The sequence below is a fragment of the Elephas maximus genome, chromosome X (assembly GCF_024166365.1).
Source record: "Elephas maximus indicus isolate mEleMax1 chromosome X, mEleMax1 primary haplotype, whole genome shotgun sequence".
Taxonomy (NCBI): domain Eukaryota; kingdom Metazoa; phylum Chordata; class Mammalia; order Proboscidea; family Elephantidae; genus Elephas; species Elephas maximus.
In genome coordinates this window covers 93,746,346-93,771,316 of record NC_064846.1, presented here as the reverse complement: position 1 = coordinate 93,771,316, position 24,971 = coordinate 93,746,346, and the positions used below count along the sequence as shown (strand labels likewise).

General features: G+C 43.5%; 1 protein-coding gene across 1 annotated transcript in view; it reads left to right on the top strand.

Moving 5' to 3' along the window:
* Nucleotides 1–23,640: 23,640 nt before the first annotated feature.
* Nucleotides 23,641–24,971, top strand: part of SLC16A2 (solute carrier family 16 member 2) — a 218,333-nt gene continuing 217,002 nt past the window's right edge. Inside the window, exon 1 of the mRNA XM_049873302.1 lies at nucleotides 23,641–24,240. Within this exon, the coding sequence (XP_049729259.1) occupies nucleotides 23,835–24,240 (406 nt within the window). The 5' untranslated portion in view covers nucleotides 23,641–23,834. The remainder of the gene's footprint in view (nucleotides 24,241–24,971) is intronic.

Here is a 24,971-nt window from a genome sequence, read left to right as displayed (position 1 = left end):
GATAGATTCCCACACGATTCTTAGGGTTTCTTCATTTTTTTTAATTCTTTTATCTGATTTTTTTTCAGCTATGTTTGTGTTAATTCCCTGGTCCTCCAGATTTCCCAGTTCTACATTCTAATTGCTTGAGTCTGCTCCTCTGACTTCCTATTGCGTTGTCTAATTCTGTAATTTTATTGTTCATCTTTTGGATTTCTGAATGCTGTCTCTCTATGGATTCTTGCAACTTATTAATTTTTCCACTATGTTGTTGAATAATCTTTTTGAATTCTTCAACTGTTTTATCAGTGTGTTCCTTGTTTTTTTCTGCAGTTTGCCTTATTTCGTTTCTGATGTCTTGAAGCATTCTGTAAATTAGTTTTTTGTATTCTGTATCTGATAATTCCAGGATTGTATCTTCATTTGGGAAAGATTTTGATTCTTTTTTTTTTTGGGGTGTTGTAGAAGCTTTCATGGTCTGCTTCTTTATGTGGTTTGATATCGACTGCTGTCTCCGAGCCATCACTACGATGTAAAAAAAAGAACTAGTAGTGATTTATTCTATAATTGCTCACTGAGTCTTATCCTTGTTTCGTTTTCTTTCAATATACGTGGATGGGCTACTAGATTGTGCTGTCTTGTTTGTTGTAGCCCTTGACTTACTTATGACCTATTACCAGCTGGTTTGGGGTGTTGCCAGATATATATGCCTGAGTCTGTTCACTCTTCTTGAGTAGAATCTGATTTTGTGTCATCAAGTGTGTGCTGCACCCTAACTCCTATCCACCTCGAGAAGTAGTGGTGATAGTTGTGTGCACCAGATTCTATTAGCAGCTGGGGTTCACACTCCAGGGGGGGCAGGATGCTGACAATGTTCCCCCATGTGTCAGTGAGGTAGGTGTGTCTCTATTCCTATAGCACCTTGGTGGGAGGGCACTGCAGCTGTACCTTAGACCCCAATGCAAGTACCTCTACTGATTGGTAGATATCACCCTCCTTAGACCCCTAAGGCAAGAGGCTAGGTGGTCTGGGGGGACCTTCAGCCCTCAGTTCCCTGTTGTGGGTCAGTGAGGGCTCTGTTGAATAAGCAGAGATATCAGACCTGGGAAACTTGTTTTTCCAGAAAATCCGCTAAAAAAAATGCAGTCAGATCCCTATCAGAACTGCCTTTGGATTATAACTGCCACCTTGTTCCCTGTAAGGATGAAAGTCCGAGATTTGGATCATATATGCTTGGCTGTAGCTGGTTCTGTGTTTTAAGTCCAATTAGGGATGGATTTTTGGTCCCTGGGCTTTTTGTGGTTCCTTCTCTCAGGCTGGAAGAATGGGTTAGGAAAAGACCAAAAAAAAAAAAAAAAGGGTGGGGGAAGCAAAGCTGCCTTGGAGCCGGAGCCGTTCTCCCTCTGGCTCAGGAAATTCCAATGTTAATGAAGCCGCCTGCGAAGGGTAGGGGAGGGTTCAGAGAAATAGGAGAGTAGCACCTCGGAATATAGCCAAAGTTGCTTTTTTTGCTTGGAATTACTATTTTATCTGAGATTCCCAAGGGACGTGTCGCCTATGTGTGCTGGTTGTGTGGAGATTGCCCCCGAGGGTCTGGCCCGCTGAAGCCGCGGTCAGATCCTCTGCTGCCAGTCCAACGCCCAGCATCTAGGTTCCCCTGCTGGGATGCTGCACTCCCGGCTCCAAAATCAGTCGCTGTCTCCCGGGGACTTCTCATCCCGCCAGCCGCATCACAGTCCCGCCCCCGCGGACTGGCTGGGCCCCCTCCCGGGGTTAGTTCAGGGGAGTAGGGCTGCGCCCCGTGCTTGCGCCATGACAGCGTCCAGTCAAAAGCCCGGCGCCAAGGTTCCCCGGCTGGGACGCTGCACTCCTGGCTCCAAAACCAGTCACTGCCTCCCGGGGACTTCTCCCACCAGCTGCGTCGCCATGCCGCCCGTGCAGACCAGCTGGGCCCCCTCCCGGGGTGAGTTCAGGGGGGTATGGCTGCTCCCCTTGTTTGCGCCGTCAGCTCCCCTGGGCCCAGACCTAAGCCAGGCGCCAAGGTTACCTGACTGGGACCCTTGCTCCAGGCTCCGAAAACAGTTGCTGCCTCCCCGTATTTGTTCGTTCTCCATCTCTAAATCTGTGTTTGTTGTTCAGGGTTTGTAGATTGTTATGCATGTGATCGATTCACTTGTTTTTCCGAGTCTTTGTTGCAAGAGGGATCTGAGGTAGCGTCTACCTAGTCTGCCGTCTTGGCCCCGCCCCCTCCTGCTCTTTTTTGATAATTGTTTGCTTGATATGTTTGTTTTCCATCCTTTGAGTTTTAGTTAGTTTGTTTCGCTAGGTCTCAGGTGTGTATATTGTAGGCAGCATATAGACGGATCATGTTTTTTAATCCATTCTGCCACTCTCTGTCTCTCTATTATTGCATTTCGTCCATTTACATTCAGCATAATTCTGGATAGGTATGAATTTAGTGCTGTCATTTTGATGTCTTTTTTTATGTTTTTGACAGTCTCTTCTTCCCATTTATTTTTTTTGTGTTGAGTAGTTTATCTTTGTATATTGTCTTTTCCTGATATTTGTTGTTTTTGTTTTTGCTGAGTCTCTATTTTTTTCTTGTATTTTGTTTTGATGTGTAGGAGAGTTTGTCTCCTTTGTGATTACCTTAATATTTACCCCTATTTTTCTAAATTTAAACCTAACTTTTATTTCTTTGTATTGCCTTGTCTTCCTCTCCATATGAAAGGTCTATGCCTACTTTTCTTAGTCCCTCTTTGTTGTTTTAATGTTGGCTTTTTTTACATAATGACATAGCTGTTTCCCTGTTTTGAGTGTTTTTCTTTATCTTCATTTGTTTTTGTGATTTCCCTGTCTGGGTCGACATCTCATTGCTCTGTCCAGTCTTGGGTTGAAACCTGATATTATTGATTTTCTAACCAGAAAACTCTCTTTAGTATTTCTTGTAGTTTTTTTTTTTTTTTTAACAAATTCCCTAAACAACCGTTTATCTGGAAATGTCTTAATTTCATCTTCATGTTTGAGAGACAGTTTTGCTGGATATACGATTCTTGATTGGCAATTTGTTTCCTTCAATATTTTGTATAAGTCGTCCCATTGCCTTCTTGCCTGCATGGTTTCTGCTGAGTAGTCAGAGCTTACTCTTATTGGCTTTCCTTTGTAGATGACTTTTTGTTTATCCCTAGCTGCTCTTAAAATTCTCTTTTTATCTTTGGTTTTAGAAAATTTGATTATAATATGTCTTGGTGACTTTCTTTTTAAATCTACCTTATGTGGAGTTCAATGAACATCTTGGATAGATATCTTCTCATCTTTCACAATATCAGGAACATTTTCTGCCAGCAAACCTTTAACAATTCTCTCTGTATTTTCTGTTATCTCTCCCTGTTCTGGTACTCCAATCACTCGTATGTTATTTCTCTTGTTAAATTCCCACATGATTCTTAAGTTTTCTTCATTTTTTAAAATTCTTTCATGTGATTTTTCTTTAAATATATTGCTGCCAAGGGCTTTATGTTTATTCTCACCAATTCTTTCTTCCACTTCCTCAATTCTGCTCCTATGACTTTCTACTGAGTTGTCTAATTCTGTACTTTTACTGTTAGTCTTCTGAATTTCTGATTGCTGTCTCTCTATGGATTTTTGCAGCTTATTAAATTTTTCATTATGTTCTTGAATAACATTTTTGATTTCTTCAACTACTTTATCTGTGTGTTCCTTGGCTTGTTCTGTATATTGCCTGATCTCCTTCCTAATCTCATTCTTGATATCTTGAAGAGTTCTGTATATTAATCTTTTGAATTCTGCACCCAGTAATTCTAGGAAGCCACCTTCATGCAGAATATTTGTTGATTCTTTGTTTTGAGAACTTGTTGAGGCGATCATGGTCTGTTTCTTTATGTGATTTGATATTGACTGTTGTCTCCAAGCCACCTATAAGTTATTGTATTAGTTTATTTTTTGTTTGCTTACTGTATCCTAACTTCTTGCTTTGTTTTGTTTTGATATGGCCAGACGGGTTGCTTGAGTGAGCTAGCTTGATTATTTTTGCCTTGGGCACTCTGATGTCCTGTCACCAGATGGCTAGAGTTGTTATCAGTTATATCAGTCTAGGAGTCCATTCACTTTTCTTGTATGACTTCAGCTCAGTTGTCCACGTAGCTGATCATCAAGTGTGTGGTATAGGCTCTGTCCTACAGTCTTAGAGGAGCAGGGGTGATTGGTGCAGGTACTGGTATCTGGTTACAGCACAGGGTCACACTCTGAACAAAGCAGGGGCTCTGAATCATCCTTCAGGTGTCTCTGAGGAAAACGTGTCCCTTTCCCCTGGAGTTTACAGGGGGGTGTGTTCTGCAGACAGACCATGGGCGCCCAATGTTTTTGGTTGTAAGGACTGGGAGGTACCAGTTGTCCTTGAACCCTTGTCATGGGTGGCTGGGTGACCTGAGTGGAGCCTCCAGTCCTTAGCCCCTGATGTGGGTAGGTGAGGACCCTGTTTAACAGGCAAAGTGGCACCAAATATTAAACACCCACCTCTCCACACAGCTAAAACAGTTGTAGTCTGCCAACAAGGGCCTATTCTCCTGAAATAGGCCCACACAGGTCCATGCAGTGGGGAAAGGTATTCAAAGTCCATGGACCATTTATGCCTGGACAGGAGCCACTTCTGTCCTGAGCTCCCCAGGTTATTGGAGCTGGTGAATTATCTTTTCCCCCAGTTGTGAATTTATTCCCTCTCCAAGGCCAGGAGGACGGCTCCAGATGCTCAACAGGGTGTATCTCAGGCCCAGGGAAATCAACAGCCACTGAAGCCGGCTAGGGGGACGAGGGGACCATAAAATATATGCAAGTACTTAGCTTTTGCCAAGAACACCGGTCTTTTCTGGTTCCTGAGGTATGAGTAGGGTGTGCAGCTGGCTGCTTTTCCCTGAGGAAACTGCAGCCAGAATCTACTACCAGCCCGCCATAGCCACTCCCCAGAATGGTGCCTGAGGAATCTTGGCAATTCAGGTCTGGCAACTCCTCTCTGCTTCTGAACCATCTCTCTCCATCCCACTCAGTCCGTTTTCTAAATTTGCCTTTGATGTTCAGGGCTCCTAGGTTGTCATAAATATAATCGTTTCACTTGTTTTTTCAGGTCTTTGTTGTAAGAGGGTTCACAGGAAGCGTCTGGCTATTCTGGCATCTTGGCTCCACCTCCCTGTATCTAAAACTGTAAAATTCTTAATGGAAATTGCTGCTGGACCTAGCTTTTAACAGTGGATTATGTAATATACTAACAAAAGCACAAATGGCAAAAGACAAAATAGGTAAGTGGGACCTCATAAAAATTAAAAACTTTCACTCATCAAAAAATGTTACCAAAAAAGTGAAAAGACAAGCTACTCACTAGGAGAATATCTTCAGAAACCATGTATCTGATAAGAATCTAATAACCAAAATATATATAAAATTTTGACAACTTAACAACAAGACAAAAAACCCAGTCATAAAATGGCCAAAGAAATAGACATTTCACCAAAAAGAACATTCAAATGCCAACCAAACAAATGAGAGAGATGGAAATCAAAATCACAATGAGATTGCATTTAACTCCCATTAGAATGGCTGGCTAAGATAAAAAAAATAAAATAAAAACAACAAGTGTTAGCAAGGATCTGGGGAAATTGGAATCCTTGTCTATTGCTGGTAAGAATGCAAAATTGTACAGCTGTTGTGGTAAACAGTGTCACAGCTCCTCAGAAAACTAAAAATAAAACTACTATATAACCCAGCAATTCCACTTAAAGGTATATACCTAAAATACTTGAAAGCAGAGACTCAAACAGATACTTGTACACCAATGTTCCTTGCAGCACTATTCACAATACCAAAAAGGTGGAAAAACCAAAATGCCCATCAACAGATGAATGGATAAACAAAATGTAGTACATACATACAATGGAATACTACCTAGCCAGCAAGAGAAAGGAAGTCTTGATACATGCTACAATATAGATGAAGCTTGAAAACATTATGCTGAGTGAAGAAATAATTCAATCACGAAAGGACAAATATTATATGACCTCATTTATATAAAAATACAAGAATAGGCAAATGTATAAAGACCAAAATTTATTAGTGACTACCACGGGTGAGAGGAATGGGGGGAAAAGAGGTGGTTATTGCTTATGGAGTACTGAGTTTAATTTTACAATGATGGAAAAATTGCATTAATTAAGGGTAAGTTTGCACAGCTGATTAATGTAATTGCCATCAACAAGTTGTACACTTGTAAAAAGTTGAATTGTTGAAAGTCATGTAATAGATATGTTTACAACAATGACAAAAAAAAACAGTAGCTGCTGAGGACACTTATATACAACCAAACACCTCATGGGATTTTGTGCCTTGGCTTGGAGGTTTTGGGTCATGGTTTCATGGAGCATTCCAGTGAACTGGCCTAATAACTTGTTTAGTGCATCTGTTCTTCCTCCTAGATCATTGCATAGTGTTTGAGGTTTTAAAAGCTTGCAAGAGGCCACCCAAGGCACAACAATTGGTCTCTATTCCCTGGAGCAACAGAGGAAGAAGGGAAGTCAGGAAGAGAAGAAGAAAATGGAATGTGTGGCTAAATGCCTTCATGAATAACTGCCTCCTTTGCTATGAGACCAGAAGAACTGGATGGTGCTCTGCCACTATTACTGAACATTTTGAGCAAAGAGTCTATAGAAGAATCCTGATCAAAAGGTGGAGAATGCAGAAAAGAGTTTTATATTCTCATGGAATCCAGACTTTCTGGAGTCATGGAGGCTAGATGAACCCCTGAAACTATTGCCCTGAGATAATCTTTAAACTTTAAACCAAAAATACCCCAAAGTCTTTTTAAAGCCAATCAATAGTTTATCTTAACTAGTAAAGAATGCCTGCTTTGAACATTATGATCTTTTAAGATCTATCTATATGGGATCAAATTGACAACAGCAACTGAAAAGATTAGATAGGAAGTTTAGGGTACAGTGAGTTTATGGCAATGGGGGAGGAACAACTCAGAAAAGGAGGGTGAGAATGGTTGCACGGCTTGAAGAATGTAATCAATGTCACTGAATTGTACATGTAGAAACTTGAATTGGTGTCTGTTTTTGCTGCGTATATACTCAACAGCAACAACAATAAAATAATACAGATTATTTTTTTAATGGGCAAAGGGATTGAATAAACATCTCCTTAAAGAAGAAATACCAGTGGTCAACAAGCAAATGGAAAGATTCTCAACGTCATCAGTCATTAAGGATATGGAAATCAAAACTACAGTGAGTTAACTCTTCAAACACACTAGAGTGGCTATGATTAAAAAAGTGGAAAACAACAGGCGTTGGAGAGGATGTAGAGAAATAGGAGCCTTATCCATTGCTGGTGGGATTGTAAAATGGTGCAGCTGCTGTGGAAAACAGTTTGGCAACTCCTCAAAAAAGCTTAGAATTACTATATGATCCAGTGATTCCACTCTTAGGTATATACCCGAAAGAATTGAAAGCAGGAATGCCAGCAGATATTTGTACACCAATGTTCATTGCAGCACTAGTCACAATAGCCAAAAGGTGGAAGCAGCCTAAATGCCCATCAAGAGACGATTGGATACACAAAATGTGGTACTTACCTACAATAGGATATTGCTCAGCCAAAAAGAAAAGTGAACTCCTAGTACATGTCGGCATGGATGAACCATTTACAAAATGACAGACATTATATGAGCCCACTTTTTTTTATAAGAAATATCTAAAATGAACAGGTGTAGAGAGACCAAAATTTACTAGTGGTTACCAGGGTTAGGTGGGGGGGGGGAAGATCCAATGCTTAGGAGGCACTGTGATTCTGTCAAGGGTGAAGGAAAATTTTTAGAATGGATAAAGGTAATGGTGGAACAATATGATGAACATAATTATTGTCACTGAACTTTACCTGTTAAAATTGTTGGAATGGCAAGTATTTTGTTACATTTATATTTCCCACAATAAAAAATAAACTTAAATACTGTAAGAGAATACTATGAACAATTGTACACCAACAAATTAGATATCCCATATGAAATGTACGAATTTCTAGAAACTAACAAACTATGTGAACTGACTCAAGATAAATAGAAAATTTCAACAGTCCTATAAAAAATAAAGAGATTGAGTCAGTTATCAAAAATATCCCCAAAAGAAAAAGTATCAGATGGCTTCACTGGTGAACTCCACTAAATATTCAAAGTAGAATTAACACCGATCTTTCTTAACTCTTCCAAGAATAAAAGAGGAAGGATCACTTCCTAACTCATTCTCTGAGTCCAGCATTACCCTGTTACCAAAGCAGATAAAGACATCACCAAAAAAAAAAAAAAAAAAAAAAAAAAACTACACCCAAATATCCCTTACAAATCTTGAAGAAAAAATCCTTAACAAGATACTAGGAATCCAAATCCAGCAGGATATATAAGGGGATTATACATCATAAGGAGCCCTGGTGACACTGTAGTTAAGAGCCCGGCTACTAATAGAAAGTTCGGTGGTTTGAGCCCACCAGCTGCTCCATGGGAGAAAGATGCAGCAGTCTGCTTTTGTAAAGATTTACAACCTCAGAATCCCGTACGGGCGGTTCTACTCTGTCCTACTGGGTTGTTATGAGTTGGAATTGACTCAACAGCAATGGGCTTGTTTTTTTTAGACACTTCATTAACCATGGAGATTTACACCAGGAATGCAAGGATGGTTCAGCGTTAGAAAATCAATCGATGTAATACATTACATTAATAGAATGAAGGAAAAGAACCACACGATCATCTCAATTAATGCAGAAAGAGCATTTGACAAAATCCAACACCATTTTATGATTATAAAAAAAAGCTCAGCAAACTAGGAATAAAGGGAACTCCCTCAACAAACTGAAAACTTAACCAGGTGGTGACACAAATTTCAGCTGTTGTTCCACACGTGGCTTCATTGCTCGAGCAAATTAACGTATTTCCTGGCACCTGGTATGCAGCTATTGATTTTCTTCATACCTGTTTCGAAAGACCATGAGAAACAGCTTGCCTTCAGGTGGAAAGGCCAGCAATACACCTTCAGTGTCCTACCTCAAAACTATATCAACTGTCCAACTCTATGTCACAATTTAGTCTGCAGGGATCTTGATTGCCTTTCCCTTCCACAAGACATCACACTGGTCCATTACATTGATGACATTATGCTGATTGGACTGAATAAGAAAGAAGTGTCAATGACTCAGGACTTAAAAACAATCGCATGCTAAAAAACCAAAACCAAACCCTTTGCCATCGAGTCAATTCTGACTCGTAGCAACCCTGTATGACAGAGTAGAACTGCCCCATATGGTTTCCAAGGAGCACCTGTTGGATTTGAACTGCCCGCCTTTTGGTTAGCAGCCCAACTCTTAACAACTAAGCCACCAGGGTTTCCAATTGCATGCTAGAGGGTGTGAAATTAATCCAACAGAAATTCAGGCACCTCCCACCTCAGTCAAATTTCTAGAGGTCCAGTGGTGTGGGGCATGTGGAGATATTCATTCTAAAGCAAAGGATAAGTTATTGCATCTGGTCCCTCCCACAACTAAAAAGGAGGCACAATATGTAGTGTGACTGTTTGGATTTTGGAAGTAACATACCCCTCATTTGGTTGTGCTACTCCAGCCTACTTAGCAAATGACTCAAAAAGCTGTTAGTTTTGACTGGGGCCCAGACCAAGAGAAGGATTTGCAACAGGTTCAGGCTGCCATTCAAGTGGCTCTGTCACTTGGGCCATATGATCCAACTGATCCAAAGGTATTTGAATTGTCAGTGGCAGATAAAGATGGTGTTTGGAACCTGTTATGGATTGAATTGTGTCCCCTCAAAATGTGTGTCAACTTGGCTAGGCCATGATTCCCAATACTGTGTGATTGTCCACCATGTTGTCATCTGATGTGATTTTCCTATGTGTTGTAAATCCTACCTCTACGATGTTAATGGGGCAGGATTAGAAAGTTACGTTAATGAGGCAGGACTCAATCTACAAGATTAGGTTGTACATTGAGTCAATCTCTTTTGAGACATAAGAGAGAGAACCGAGCAAAGAGGGGAACTCGTGCCACCGAGAATGAAGAACCAGGAGAGGAACCCGTCCTTTGGCCCCAAGGTCCCCACACTGAGAAGATCCTAGACCAGGGGAATATTGATGACAAAGACCTTCCTCCAGAGCCAAAAGAGAGAAAGCCTTTCCCTGGAGCTGACACCCTGAATTCAGACATCTAGCCTCCTAGACTATGACAGAATAAATTTGTCTTTGTTAAAGCCATCCACTTGTGGTATTTCTTTTATAGCAACAGTAGATAACTAAGACAGAGCCTTCAGCAGCCCCCTACTGGTGAATCACAGGTAGACCCTTAGGGTTTTGGAACAAAGCCCAGCCATCCTCTGCAGATAACTGCTCTCCTTCTGAGAAACAGCTTTTGGCTTGGTACTGGGCCTTAGTAGAGACTAAACACTTAACCACAGGCCACCAAGTCACCATGAGGTCTGAGCTGCCCATGATGAACTGGATGTTGTCTGACCCACAGAGCTATAAAGTTGGATGTGCACAGCAGCATCCCATCATTAAATGGAAGTGGTATCACGAGATTGGGCTCAAGCAGGACCTGAAGACACAAGTAAGTTGCGTGAGGAAGTGGCCCAAATGCCCACGGTCTTCACTCTTGTCACATTACCTTCCATCTCCTGGTCTGTACCTATGGCCTCATGGTACCTATGGCCTTAAGGTCAGTTGACTGAAGAAGAGAGAACTCGTGCCTTTACAGATGGTTCTGCATGATATACAGGCAGCACTTGAAAGTACAGTGGCAGCACTGCAGCCCATTTCTGGGATCTCCTTGAAGGACAGTGGTAAAGGGAAGTCCTCCCAATGGGCAGAGCTTTGAGCAGTGCACCTGGTTGTTCACTTTGCTTGGAAGGAGAAATGGCTGGATGCACGATCATATACTGGTTCATGGGCTGGCTGAATGGTCAGGGACTTGGAAAGAACGTGACTGGAAAATTGGAGACAAGGATTTATGGAGAAAAGGTATGTGGATAGAACTTTCTGAATGGGCCAAAGAAGTGTAGATATTTGTGTCTCATGTGGCTGCTTACCAAAGGGTGACCTCAGCAGAGCAGGATTTTAACAATCAAGTGGATAGGATGACGCGCTCTGTGGAAACCAGTCATCCTCTTTCCCCAGCCACTCCTGTCATTGCCCAATGGGTTCATGAACCAAGTGTCCATGGTGGCAGGGATGGAGGTTATGCATGGGCTCAGCAACATGGACTTCCACTCACCAAAGCTGACTTGGCTACAGTTGTTACTGAGTGTCCAATGTGCCAGCAGCAGAGACCAACACTGAGTCCCCGATATGGCACAATTCTTCAAGGGGATCAGCCAGCAACCTGGTGACAGGTTGATTACATTGAATTGTTTCCATCATGGAAAGGGCAGTGTTTTGTTCTTACTGGAATAGACACTTATTCTGAATATGGATTTTCCCTCCCTTCATGCAATGCTTCTGCCAAAACTACCATCCATAAACTTATAGAATACCTTATCCACTGTCATGGTATCCCACACATTATAGCCTCAGATCAAGAGACTCACTTCACAACAAATGAAATTCGACAATGGGCCCATCCTCATGGACTTCACTGGTCTTATCACGTCCCACATCATCCCGAAGCAGCTGACTTCACAGAATGATGATATGGCCTTCTAAAGACACAATTACAGTGTCACCTATGTAGCAATACCTAGCCAGGTTCGGGCAATGTTCTACGGGAGGTTGTATATGCTCTAAACCAGCATCCGATATATGGTGCTGTTTCTCCCATAGCCAGGATTCATGGGTCCAGGAATCAAGGGGTGAAAATGGGAGTGGTATCACTCACCAGTACCCCTAGTGATCACTCACAAAATTTTTGCTTCCTGTCTCTGCCATGCTATGTTCTGCAGCTCCAGAGTTCTTAGTTTCAAAGGGAGGAATGCTCCCTCTTGGAGACACATCATTGATTCCACTGAACTAAAAGTTAAGGATGCCACCTGGCCACTTTGGGCTCCTTATGCCTCTGGATCAACAGGCAAAGAAGGGAGTTACCATATTGGCTGGACTAATTTATCCTGATTACCAAGAGGACATTGGAGTGATATTACATAACAGAGGTAAAGGAGACTATGTCTGGAATACACTAGATCCCTTAGGCATCTCTTAGTACTACCATGCCCTATGATTAAAGTCAATAGAAAACTACAGCAACTCAATTCCAACTTGATTATTAATGGCCCAGAGCCTTCAGAAATGAAGGCTTGGGTCATCCCACCAGGCAATGAACCACAACCACCTGAGGTGCTTTCTGAGGGCAAAGGGAATACAGAATAGGTGGTGGATGAAGGTAGTTCTAAATACCAGTTATGACCATGTGACCAGATGCAGAAACGAGGGCTGTAATTATTATATTTCTTCCTTGTATGTATGCATCGGATATTTTTGTTTTCTTCACTTATAAAATATAAGGTGTAAACAGGGCTAGTGTGTTTTTGGTTGTACGCATGTTAGTTGTATCATGTTAAGCTCAAGTATGACTTTATAATTGTCTTTATTCAGAGATTATGTATGGTTTAAGGAGATGTGTACAGGTGCCAAGTTGACAAGGTGTGGGCTGTGATCATTGAAGTTTTGTGTCAATTTGGCTGGGCCATGATCCTCAGTGGTTTGGCAGTTATGATGTAGTTTGTCAGCTTTTTAATGATGTAATCACCCCCATAATGAGATCTCATATAATGTGATTACCTCCATGATGAGCTCTGTTGTGAGTAGACAATCAGTTCAAAGGACGTTCCCTTGGGGGTGTGTCCTGCATCCAATACAGGTGGGCTTTCTGGTAAGGCTGCTGGCTTTTGTCTGCTCTAGATCCTGCAGCTGGCTCCTGTTCATCTGATTTCAGGTTCTTGGGACTTGAGCTAGCAGGTTACCTGCTGTCTTACTTGATGATCTTGAGATTCATCAGCCTCCACAGCCTGTGAGCCAGAGGCCTCCTATCTGACCTTCTGATCTTGAATTTGGCAGTACCTTCAGCTATGTTAGTCAGGAGAAGCCTCCAGCCTGACCCATGAACTTGGGACTTTCCAGCCTCTATAACCTCGTGAGTCATTTCCTTGATATAAATCTGTCTATCTATATATTTACACACTGTACTGGTTTTGCTTCTCTAGAGAACCCAGCCTAAGACAGACTTGAATAGACGTTTCACCAAAAAAGACATGGACAATAAGTGCATGAAAAGATGCTCAACATCATTAGTCATTGTTGTGTACCATCAAGTTGATTCCGACTCATATTTACCCAATAAGACACAGTAGAACTATCCCGTAAGGTTTTCAATCTTTACAGAAGTAGATTGCTGAAGATTGCCACATCTTTCTCCCCTGGAGTGGCTGGTGGGTCTAACCACCGACCTTTGGGTTAGCAGCTGAGCACATTATCAACTGCTCCACCAGGGGACCTTTGTTAGTCATTGAAAAATAATAAATCAAAACCACAATGAGTTACCAATTCACTCCCACTAGGATGACTATTATAAAAAAATAAATAAATGGAAAATAACAAGTATTGATGAAGGATGTGGAGAAGCTTGAACTCTCCTGCATTGCTAGTGGAAATGTAAAATGGTGCAGCTGCTGTGGAAAATAGTTTGGTGATTCCTCAAAAGGTTAAACATAGAAATATCATATGACCCAGCAATGCCACTCCTAGGTGTATATCCAAAAAACTTGAAAGCAGGGACTCCAACAGAATATTTGTACAGCGTTCTTTGCAGCATTATTCACAGTACTCAAAAGGTGGAAACAACCCAAGCGTTCATCAATAGATGAATGGATAAACAAAATGTTGTATATCCATACAACGGAAAACTATTCCACCGTTAAAAAAAAAATGGAATTCTGATACATGCTATGGCATCGATGAACCTCAATAACATTATGTTAAGTGAAATAAGCCAGACACAGAAGAACAAATACTGTATGGTTCCACTTTTATGTAATATCTAGAATAGGAAAATTCATAGAGGCAGAAAGTCGATCAAAGATTACCAGAGTTTGGGGGGAAAGGGGAATGGTGAATTATTGCCAAATGGATATAGAGTTTCTGTTTGGTTTGGTTTATTATTATGGATAGACTTCTGGTTCAAGCCGAAATCAGGCCATGTCCAACACCTTTTCCCTTCCATGCCTCCACTTTGGTCATTAGAAGGTGTCAACATTCAAATTCATTTCCCAGTAATGTGGGTTCCCATTAGAACTCTTTCTCAATTACGGATAATAAAACCAGCCTTCTTCTCCACCTCTGGACTTCTTTCACCACTGCTAGAGCACCTTGGCTCCTTTGCACAATCAATCCCACTTGGCTCTTGGATCCAAAGTGACATCGTGTCATCAAAACTCTTAAATTACCCTATCAGCAATAAATAAAGAAAAGTGAGTAAAAGAAGGAAAGATTATGTACTCATCTTCTTGAGAAAGCTTTCACTATGTCATCCATTCCTAAGCAGTTAGGATGAGTTCAGGCACAGGGCAGGGGGATGACACAAATGATTTATTGATTTTCATTCTAGCAAAAAAAATTCTATTGGAAAACAGAAGAGGCTCAAAGCAAGAAAGTGCCTTTGGCCTAAAATAGAGAACTTCAGGGATAGAAGGGTTTTCAGAGGTCATCTGGTCCAGTGAATCCCAAGCACTAGTCTACAGAGCCATGACAGTCTGTGACATTTTCATCAGTCTGCTGACACATGAGAAAATTTTCTTAAGAAAAACTTTCTCCAGTAAAAGACTATTCCTTTCTACATTTTTGGTGTTGAAATATAATTTTCTTAATATTTTTTTCATTTCTTTAATAATTTTATAGCTACGATACTTGTCCTTACATGGCAACATTAAAAGTTGACATGCTTATGTTGGTACCCAAAGCTCTGGGAGAAATTTTATTAGTCTTTGAGATAGAACATTTGAGAAATTATTATTTTAGTCTATTGGTTTCCAAACATGTCAGTACATCAATGTTACTGTGGTAATTGTGGTTAATGGTACAGTGGTTAAGAGCTTGGCTGCTAATCAAAAAGTTGGCAGTTCAAATCTCCTAGCCACTCCTCGGAAACACTACGGGGCAGTTCTACTCTGTCGTATAGGATTGCTATGAGTCAGAATCGACTTGACGGCAATGGACTGCTAAAGATATGTATTCTTGGCTCCCACCCCCAGATACTCTGATTCAGCAAATGTGGAGTGGGATCCCAGGAGTCATTACTTTTACATAACTCTCTAGGTGATTCTAATGTGCAACCAGTTTAGGGAACCACTGCTCTGCTCCACTCCCCATATAAGCAACCAAAGATATAAGTAACTAGAATGATTCCATTGTGGGCTCATTTCTCTTGGGGACAGAAAGAAAGAACATTCTCCCTCCACTGGGATTTCCCCAAAGCCCACAGTCAGACAAGTAAAATAATTTAAAGGGCTACATAGACCACACTTCACTTACTATTGTCCTGAGCATTAGCAAAGTTAACTGAGTGATAATACTCTACACAAAGTAGGTGCTCTCTAAAGGTGTGTTGGTATTGATGATGTTTGTTGACCAAATCTCACTTAGAGGAAATTTATAGAGAAAATGTCATTTCAACTCAAGACCCTAACCTGACTTCTACCATGCCACTCTCAACTTTGCCTCATCCTTTACATCCTTCCCTTCCTTCTCATCAATCTCAAAATTTCCTGTCTTCACCCAGTCTAGTGGAGTCAAATTCAATAACTTGTAGTTATAATTATTAATACATTTTCCACAAGAATGTAATCTCCATGGGGATAAGAACCATAGTATCTCGCCAATGCCTAGCACAGTGATGACTGGCACACAATGTTGCTCAACAATTACTTGTGAAGTGAATGACTGAATGGTATGGCAAAAGCAAGAGTCATGCCTGTCCAGTTTAAGACCAACCCTGCTATCTACTTTGTTGAACCCATTCTCTCCTGCCCTTCCTGGAGATTAAGGAAAGGTGTAGAATCTCAACAGGAGGATAGTTAAGAGAATAGATGGTCAGGGCTGAAAGAGAAATAGGTGCCCGTTAGTCATGGAATGGTGGGTAATCCAGTGTGGTTGGGGTCTGGTATGAATGGGAGAAAGGATGGGAGAAAATTACAGAAAGTGGTGCTAGACAGGTTGAATATGAACTCCTCAAAAACTGGTACCAGGTCTTTTATTTTTGTGTCCTTGGTATTTAGTACAGATCCTGGCACATAGAGGATCTGAGTAAATGTTTGCTGAATGAATGAATGAGGCCAATCCCAAACCAAAAAGGGCCTTTTATGCCTGGCTGAAGAATTTAAACTTAAGAGTCAAACAGAGAATCACTGAAGGTTTTTTAAGCAGAGAAGCGCTGTGATTAAAATCATATATTAAAGCTATAATTTATAAGACGGTTTAGAGGCGGAGGAGACAGGAAGCCACAGGCACCTCAGACCTGCTTCTGGTCCTAAATCTCAATCTCCATTAACAGTATTAACATCCTTTTTTTCACTCAAGCAAAAAATGTCAGCATCCTCTTTGCTTCTTCCTTTTCCCTCACTACCTGAATCTGTTCTGTCAGCCCTACCAAAACAATGGTTCATGAAGCCATCACTCTGTCTCCCATAGTCAATGCCCTATTTCAGATAATCAACATTTTTACCTGGTTCTCCGCAAAAGCCCCCAAACTGGTTTTCTTAACTCTTCTCTTTCAAGCCATCCTCCAGCTTGTCACCTCAGTTTTCTTTCTAAAATGCAGACCTGATATTACTCTCCTACTCGAAAATCTTCAGTGGCTCCCATGTATATCCAAAATAAAGCCTATACATCTTGTCATGAGATTGAATAACTCTGTGAAGCAGATATCAACCTCATTTTGCTTGTAAAGAAACAGGCTTAGAAAGGGAAAACAACTTGCATAGGATCACACATACAATGGTAGAACCAAGATTAGAACCCAGGTCTCCTGAAACCAGTGTTCTAGCCATTATAAAGTACTTCTAAAGAGGAGAGAAATGATAGGTACTGCACATGTTGTTAGAATGGTGGGATGGAGGTTATACAATCCTGTTTCCTGGGTGGGGCATATACTTTGAAGCACATACAAATGAGCAAAAAATCCCAGTTCTACCTCTTATTGGCTTTGTAGGCTTAAAAAACTGACTTAAGCTCTTGGAGCCTCTCTTTCCTCATTTATAAAATGGAGACAAATCATCCCAACCTTATAGGGTTGTTATGAAGATTATATGAGATCATGTATGTAAAAGGCCTAGGTTCACAGGTGATTCTCAATAAATGTCATCACCCACCCTCACCCCCACTCCAGTGAACTAAAAACCCATTTAAACAATGAGAATAATAGAATTTAGATAGAAGGGGTCTGAAATGGGGAGCAAGACTCCAGGGCCTATTATTAGTTCTGGGCTTGGAAATAACCCTTTTCATTTGCTTTGTTCTGGTGCCCAAGGGTTTCTTTTGTTGCTCTCTATTTGTTCAAGTTTTAGGGATAATTTTTTTGATTTTGGCCCTTTCTTCTTTTTGGATGTGTGCATTTATTGATAAAAATTGGCAACTGAACACTGCTTTAGCAGTGTCCCAAAAGTTCTGATAAGAAGTGTTTTCATTCTCATTGGATTCTATGAATTTCTTTATTCCATCCTTAATGTTTTCTATAACCCAGTCATTTTTGAGCAAGGTGTTGCTCAGTTTCCAAGTGTTTGATTTCTTTTCCCTGCTTTTTCTGCTATTGATTTCTACTTTTGTGTCTTATGGTCAGAGAAGATGCTTTGTAATATTTCGATGTTTTGGATTCTGCTAAGGCTTGCTTTATGACCTTATATGTGGTCTATTCTAGAGAATGTTCCACGTGCGTTGGAAAAGAAAGTATACTTGGCTGCTGTCGGGTGGAGTGTTCTGTAAATATCTATGAGGTCAAGCTGGTTGATTGTGGCATTTAGATCTTCCGTATCTTTACTGAGCTCCTTTCTGGATGTTCTGTCCTTCACTGGAAGTGGTGGTTGAAGTCTCCTGCTATTATTGTGGAGCCGTCTATCTCTCTTTTCAATGCTGCTAGAGTTCATTTTATGTATCTTGAAGCCCTGTCATTGGGTTTGTAAATATTTATTATGGTTATATCCTCCTGGTATATTTTCCCTTTAATCATTATATAGTGTTCTTCCTTATCCTTTGTGGTGGATTTAACTTTAAAGTCTATTTTGTCAGAAATTAATATTGCCACTCCTGCTCTTTTTTGATTGTTGTTTGCTTGATATAAATTTTTTCCATCTTTGAGTTTTAGTTTGTTTGTGTCTCTAAGTCTAAGGTGTGTCTCTTGTAGACAGCATATAGATGGATCATTTTTTTTATCCATTCTGCCACTCTCTGTCTTTTTATTGGTGCATTTAGTCCATTCACATTCAGCATAATTATGGATAGGTATGAGTTTCATGCTGTCATTTTGATGTCTTTTTTTCTGTGTTGTTGACAGTTTCTTTTTTCCACTTAATTTTTTGGGCTTAGCAGTTTTTGTTTATATATTGTCTTTTCCTCTTTTTCATTGTTGTTGATTTTGTTTTTGCTGAGTCTTTAAGTTTTTCTTGTATTTTATTTTGATGTGTAGGATTGTTCATCTCCTTTGTGGTTACCTAAATATTTACCCCTGTTTTTCTAAGTTTAAACCTAACATTTATCTCTTTATATCGCCTTGACTGTCTCTCCATATGAAAGATCTATGACTACATTTTTTAGTCCCTCTTTATTGGTTTAATGTTGTCATCTTTTACATAATGACATTGTTGTTTCCCTCTTTTGAGTGTTTTTTTATCTTGATTTATTTCCGTGATTTCCTTATTTGGGTTGATATCTGGTTGCTCTGTCCAGTGTTCTAGTTTTGGTTTTTTATCTGATGTTATTGATTTTCTAACCAGAGAACTCCCTTTAGTATTTCTTGTAGTTTTGGTTTGGTTTTTCCAGATTCCCTAAACTTCTGTTTATCTGGATATGTCCTGATTTTCACTTCATATTTGAGAGACAGTTTTGCTGGATATATGATTCTTAGCTGGCAATTTTTTTCTTTCAAGGTTTTATACATCATCCCATTGCATGGTTTCTGCTGAGTAGTCCGAGTTCAGTTTTATTGACTGTCCTTTGTAGGCAACTTTTCATTTATCCCTAGCTGCTCTTTAAAATTCTCTCTGTATCTTTGGTTTTGGCAAGTTTGATTATGTCTTGGTGACTTTCTTCTGGGATCACCTCATGTGGGGTTTGATGAGCATCTTGGATAGATATTGTCTCATCTTTTATGATATCAGGAAAGTTTTCTGCCAGCAAATCTTCAACACTTCTCTCTGTATTTTCTGTTCTCCCTCCTGTTCTGTACTTCAGTCACTCATAGATTATTTCTCTTGATAGAGTACCACATGATTCTTAGGGTTTCCTCATTTTTTTAATTCTTTTATCTGATTTTTCTTCAAATATATTGGTGCCAAGTGTTTTGTCTTCAATCTCACTAATTCTGACTTCCATTTCTTCAACTCTGCTCCTCTGACTTTCTATTGAGTTGCCTAATTCTGAAATTTTATTGTCAATTTTCTGAATTTCTGACTGCTGTCTCTCTATGGATTCTTGCAGCCTATTAAATTTGTCATTATGGTCTTGAATAACCTTCTTAATTTTCTTGATTGCTTTATCTTTGTGTTCCTTGGCTCATCTGCATTTTGCTTGATCTACTCCCTGATCTGCTGAAGAGTTCTGTATATTAATCTTTTGTAGTCTACCTCTGGTAATTCTAGGAAGATCCCTTCATCTGGAAGATTCCTTGATTCAAGAGCTTTTTGACGAGATCATGGTCTGCTTCTTTATGTGATCTGATATTGATTGTTGTCTCCAAGCCATCTATAAGTTATTGTATTAATTTATTTTATGTTGCTTACTGTGTCCTAGCGTCTTGCTTTGTTTTGTTTTGATATGTCCAAATAGGCTCCTTGAGTGAGCTAGCTTGATTACTTGTGCCTTTGAAGCTCTAATGCCCTGTCTCCAGATGGCTAGCACTGTTATCAGGTATATGAGACTAGGAGTCCATTCACTTTCCTTGCATGGATTCAGCTTGGGTGTCCAGGTAGTTGGTCACCAAGTGTGTTGTGCAGGCTCTCACTACAGTCTTAGAGGATCAGGGGTGATTGGTGTAGGCACAGGTATCTGGTTGCAGCAGGGGGTCATGCTCTGAGCAACGCTGGGGGCTGACAACCATCCCCTGAGTGTCTGTGAGGAAAGTGTCCCTGTTCCCTAGAGCACACAGGTGGGTGAGCTCTGCATCTGGACCATGTGTACCCAATGTTTTTGGCTATAAGGACTGGAAGGCACCACTTATCCTTGGGCCTTTGTCATGGGTGGCTAGGAGAGGTGGGTGGGGCCGCCAGTCCTCAGGCCCCTGATGTGGGTAGGTGAGGATCCTGCTTAATAGGCAGAGCAGTGTCAAACATCAAAAACCTGCCTCTCTACTGCACAGCTGAAACAGTTGAAGTCAGGCCTCAGGCACATACTCCATTGTACTCTGCCAACACAGGCCTAAGCTCCTGAAATGGGCCCACACAGGTCTACGCAGGGGTGAAAGGCATTCAAAGTCCGTGGACCATTTGTGCCTGGACAGGAGCCATTTTTGCCCCCAGTTCCCAGCTTAGGGGAGCTGGCAGGTTATTTTTTCCCTATTTGTTAATTTGTTACCTCTTCCAAGTCAGGAGACTGGCTCAGGGTATGCAGCAGGACCTATCTCAGGCCCAGGGAAATTGACAGCCACTGAAGCCAGCTTGGGGGCTAGGGCAGAGGAAGGGAGGATCAGATAAATGGTAGAGAATTCTTTCACAAGTGATGCTATTTGATCCACGTGGTAAATTAGACAACAGCACTTATCTTTTGCCAACAGGGCTGTTCTTTGCTGATTCTGGAGGTGTGAGTAGACTTTGTGCAGCTGGCTCCTTCTCCCTGAGGAAACCGCATCCAGAGCACTACCGCCAGCCCCACCGCAGTCGTTTCAGGGGATGGTGCCTGAGGGGGCGCCAGTTCCCAGTGAATCAGGTCTGGCAGCTCCTCAATGCTTCTGAACTGTCTCTCCTTCCCCCTGCCGCTCAGTCTGATTTCTCTACTTTGCCTTTGATGTTCAGGGCTCCTAGCTTGTCATATATGTAATCTTTTTTTATTCACTTGTTTTTTTCAGGTCTTTGTTGTAAGAGGGATCACCGGAAGCATCTGACTACTCTGCCATCTTGGCCCCGCCTTGGAAATAACCCTTTTCAGTGTCTCAATCAAGTTCTTTCCAAGTGGAAACCAAAGCCAGTGTTCCCCTGGCACAGTAGTTGGCCATGTGTATGGTGAGACCCCTGACTATAAAAGTAAATCTTAAGCCCTGGTGCCCATAATGTCCATGATTAGTCACTCCTAGTTGCTGAAGTATTGTGGATTCTTATTAAAATGCAAATGTGTCCTGGGAGAGGCAGCATGCATATTAACCTTCTGGCCTGATTAACTTTCACTTCCCTCTTTCTATGAGCAGAGTCCTTCTATGCCTCTGTGCTTTGAGCTCAGGGCATGTTCTAGGCAACCATCCTCTCACCCCCCAGTTCAAATCCGACTCAGTATTCAGGGCCCATCTTAGCCACCACCTCCTCAGATACCTTCTGTGATAGCTCAGCTGGATCCTGCCTTCCTTCCTCTGCCTCCCTCCACAGGAGCCCTAGATTCCTGTGGTGGAGAGCAGGGAGCATGAGGCTTTGCTGTTTGGAGATCTGCTTTGAATTCCAGCTTATCCCTGACTTGCCCCATGACCTGAGGCAAATAAATGCCTTGACCTTGCTGAGCTTCAGTTTTGGCACCCGCAAAAAGTTGGAGATACTAATACTTATCTCAGGGCAATAAAGGACGTGCTGTACTTGCTCAGGCAATGTCCACTCTGCTGACTGGCACAACCCCCATGATTTGTAAATTTGTCTGATTTCTCTCTTGTCACCATAAGCACCTCAGGGGGATGCTTTTATCCTCCTGCCCAGCTCAGCTCTCCCTCAGGTGCTTAATGACTATGTTCCTTGGCATCAGGGGAAGCCAGGCAGCCTTGTGCTCCACTTCCACTAGCCACGCAGTTTTTTCTTTTTTACCGAGCAGGGGGGTTAATGAGATTCTGGGGAGAAAGGGCTTGGCGCTTTCCCACCCGCTGCTCATGAGAAGCCCAGTGCTTGGTAACCACACGGCGCCCCCATGATTAGTGCAGTAGACTCGCTAGCCCTTAGGGGAGGCAGAGCTTCCCAGGATAGCCCGGCTGGCCCAAAGGGCTAAGGCTGGGCACAGCCACCACTTCTGGTGGGAGCCCCGCCGCCCACAGTGCAGATGGCTCCCCCCTCCCTTTTCGCCCGCTCCCCAGGGAGCAAACTTTTCTTTACCCTCGCGGGGCTGCGGCCAGAGCCTGAGGCATTCAGCGGAACTCCCACGTCTGGATGCCCCAGTGCCCCATTCTGGGGCGGACAGGGACAGTGGGGGCTGGGAAGACACCCCTCGGCTTGCAGCTCCACAGAGCCCAGAGAGCCGGAAAAGCGGTTGCAGAGGCCGGAGGGACCAGCACAGCCGGGATGTCGGGGGCGGGGCGGCCCTTGCCCAACTGGTTGCCGACCCCACCCAGGCTCCAGCTCTTCAGTCCAGGACTGGGAGGGGGAGGAGCTTACTCTGAGCTCTGACTCCCGCCCCCGCCCGGGCCCGGCCCCCTCCGGTGCCACCGCACCTCCCTCCCTTCCTGGCCCTGCCGCTGGTCCCGACCCGGCCCTGGCCGGGCCCAGACCCGGCCCTCTGCTGCTTCTCTGGGCTCCAGGTTGGCGCAAACAAAGCCCTGATTGACTGCCCAAAGGGGCGGGCCTCTCTGTGGGGCCACCTCCTCCCCTCTTAGCCCCGCCAGGGATTTTCTGGGAAGGGCGGGGGAGGGGGAGAGAGGGGATTCGGGAGTGCTCGGGACTGTGGGGGGCTGAGCCCCGGGACTCGAGAAAATTGTACCCACTCTCTGTCAGAGACCCGGGCTCTTTCCCGCAGGTCGCCCCCCTTCAAGCCCAAGAGGGGACATAGGAGGAACTCCCGAGGGCAGGGTGGGGTCCCTCGCAGGTCAGCTCTTGTCCTGGGGGGTCCCAGGGCCACCCTAGTTGCAGGCTGTTTGTAAGGAAGGAGGAAGTGGGAGCAAAGGGCAGGGAAGTCTTCCCTGGGAACTCGGGGTTGATCAATGCCGGTTCTGAAGCCTGTGGGGAAGAGAGGACAGGAGAACAAGACAGTTTGTGCTCTTTTTTTTTTTCCATTTTAACACTCTACTGGGTATCTGGGCAAAAAAGAACAGGATTCAGTAGTTTGGAAAGAGAGTTGGGGGAGGCAGCTGTGGTCAGAGTAGGTAGGCGAGTATGAGGAGAAGGAAGAGCTGGTAAGAACAGCGAGGCTGTAGCGGCTGCCTGTTGAGGGAGGAAGAGGTGGGGAGGGGGGAGAGGAGGAGGAGGGGGAGGAGAGAGAGATGACATGGGGAGAGGAGGAGGGGGGTTGGACGCTGGAGGAGGAGGAGAAGGCTCGAGGGACCGTCTGTCGCGGGACAGGCTGGCCAGCTGGGGCGCGGAGTAGGGAGGAGGAGGTAGCAGCAGTAGCAGCAACGCTCGGAGCAGCAGCAGCAGCAGAAGAAGAAGAAACAAGTATCAGCCACCCAGCGGCTCCTGCGGCCCGAGCAGCCTCAGTCCCCCCGCCGCTATGGCGCTGCAAAACCCGGAGAGCGAGGAAGCCAAGGGGCCCTCGCAGGAGACAGAGCAAGAACAGCAGGAGCCGGTGGGTCGCCCTGAACCCGAGCCCGAGTCCTTGCCGATGCCCCAACCTAAAACCCAATCAGAACTCCAGGCTCCACCGGACCCCGCACCCTTGCCGGAGCTGGAGTTTGAGCCTGAGCCTGTGCATGAACGCGAGCCCACGCCCACGGTGGAGACTCGCGGCACAGCGCGCGGCTTCCAGCCCCCCGAGGGTGGCTTCGGTTGGTTGGTGGTCTTCGCTGCCACCTGGTGCAACGGCTCCATCTTCGGCATCCAGAACTCCTTTGGGATCCTCTACTCCATGCTGCTGCAGGAGGAAAAAGAGAAAAATCGCCAAGTGGAGTTCCAAGCAGGTGAGTGGCCCCGCGCGCCCCCACCTGGCATTCTGGGCAGTGGTGTCGGCTCCCGCTGTCTCTTGGTCCCAGGAGCCCCTACCACGAGCCTCTGTGACCCCTCCTCCTGCCTGTGGCCTTACTAAGGCGCGGATTGCGGGCTCCGGGTAGCCCTGGCTGTGGCGAAAGACGTCCCGGGGGTGGCAACTGGTACATTCATTGGTCACAGGCAAGGAATGAACTTTTTTGCCCAGAGAAAAATCCAGAAGCACCTTTTGGGTTTGTTTGTCGCCTGTGTGTGCTGGGGGTGGGGGGAAAAGGAGCAATATATGCAGAGTTTTTTGTTTGTTTTACGGCGGGAGGGGGGTCAAGAAGAGAGGAGAGAGTTGGGAGGCGGGGCGGGCTTCTAGAGAAATAAGGTACAGCGGTTCTCCGCAGCACCCCGGGTTCCTGTGGAGGAGTTTTCTGTTAAAAACACTTAGGAATTTTGGTGATTGTAAGCGAAAAAGAGCCAAACACATGGCAGGCGTATGTTTCCACAGGAGAGAAAGGGAGGGAGGGTGTGTGAGTGGGGGTGCGCGCCGGTCTCTTTGCCTCGAGGTTGTTACAGCCCAGCTGGCCCGTCAGTGCTCTGCTGCCGTAGGGGAGCTAGCGGATCTCCTTGCCCTCTGAGCCGAACCCCAGAGCCGAACCTCTCTTGCCAGTGAGGCATGAGGCGGCGGGCAGGTTATGCCCTGGTTCACTCCGCTCTG